The 1007-nt window shown below is 47.7% G+C and overlaps 1 protein-coding gene across 1 annotated transcript; it reads left to right on the forward strand.

Annotated features, from left to right (window-relative positions):
- Nucleotides 1-289: 289 nt before the first annotated feature.
- Nucleotides 290-424, forward strand: TMEM218 (transmembrane protein 218; the record flags this gene model as incomplete). Its single annotated transcript, XM_010282470.1, has 1 exon — nucleotides 290-424. A coding segment is annotated over one exon (135 nt), but the record flags the coding sequence as incomplete, so codon positions are not given.
- Between the last annotated feature and the right edge of the window lie 583 nt (nucleotides 425-1007).

A 1007-nucleotide genomic window follows, 5' to 3' on the forward strand; every position in this document is an offset into this window, starting at 1 on the left:
CAGGTTTTGACTTGTGTTTCTTCCCTGTGCTCGGTACTGTGTTGCTGTTTTCCTCCACGTTAGCTTTCCCACAGGCGGCTTTTTTCAGAGGAAAGGGATTCTTCTTTCAATCATTCGTCACACACCCGTGTCAGGAATGAAAAGCAAGGGGAAAAATCTGGGGTTTTCCTCCTGGAGTGATCTTCTTGGACAGTCCTCTTTTCCAGGATGTAGCACGCTCCCTCCAGGCTGCTGGAGTAGACTGAGGCTGTAACGTGTGTTGTTGTATTTTTCCCCCCACTGTCTGCAGATCGTGGACACCTTCTTTATTGGCCGCTTCATCCTCCTGGCCATGATGAGCCTGGTCTTACTTGGGTGCCTGTTCCTGCTCCTGATTTACCACCTCATTGAGCCGGTATATGCCAAACCACTCCACGGCAGCTAGCGGCAGCCAGAGGCAGCAATCCCCATGAAGAGGAAATCCCAATTCATGGCAATAAACCAGGAAGGGAGACCGGGAGACTGTTCTGGAGGAGAACACATCAGTTTTTCTGAGCTCAGAATGAGCCGGCGAAGCAAACTAAGTGTGTCACTTGCACCCAGTGCTGCGTCTTTCATCTTTAAAATCAAACTTTGGACTGAGCACAAGTGTCTTCCTCTCCAGGGACTCTGCAAGACTGCAAAGTCGCTTTACCCTCTTCTCTTTTTTACAGGAGAGTTGAAATCCATGCACTTTGTACTACACTTGATTCAGTGAGTTGAACTGAGCCCAGATGGTTTGTTATCGCTATCCACAAGAGATGGTTTGTTACGGTTCCTTTTTCACCTTAGTTTAATAAAACTGTCTAAGAAACCCCTGACTTGGTCTTTATTTATTCTCCAGAAATGTCACCTTTTGCTGCCCTTGGGTGACAATGTCTCTGAAAACCCCCTTTTCCTGTGACAGACGTGGTGTTTTTTGGAAACTTAGCATGTGGTTGTGGATCGTTGGAGATGGTCCCTTTGACTGGCAACGTGGAAACCTGAGC

The sequence above is a fragment of the Phaethon lepturus genome, unplaced genomic scaffold, assembly GCF_000687285.1.
Source record: "Phaethon lepturus isolate BGI_N335 unplaced genomic scaffold, ASM68728v1 scaffold26382, whole genome shotgun sequence".
Taxonomy (NCBI): domain Eukaryota; kingdom Metazoa; phylum Chordata; class Aves; order Phaethontiformes; family Phaethontidae; genus Phaethon; species Phaethon lepturus.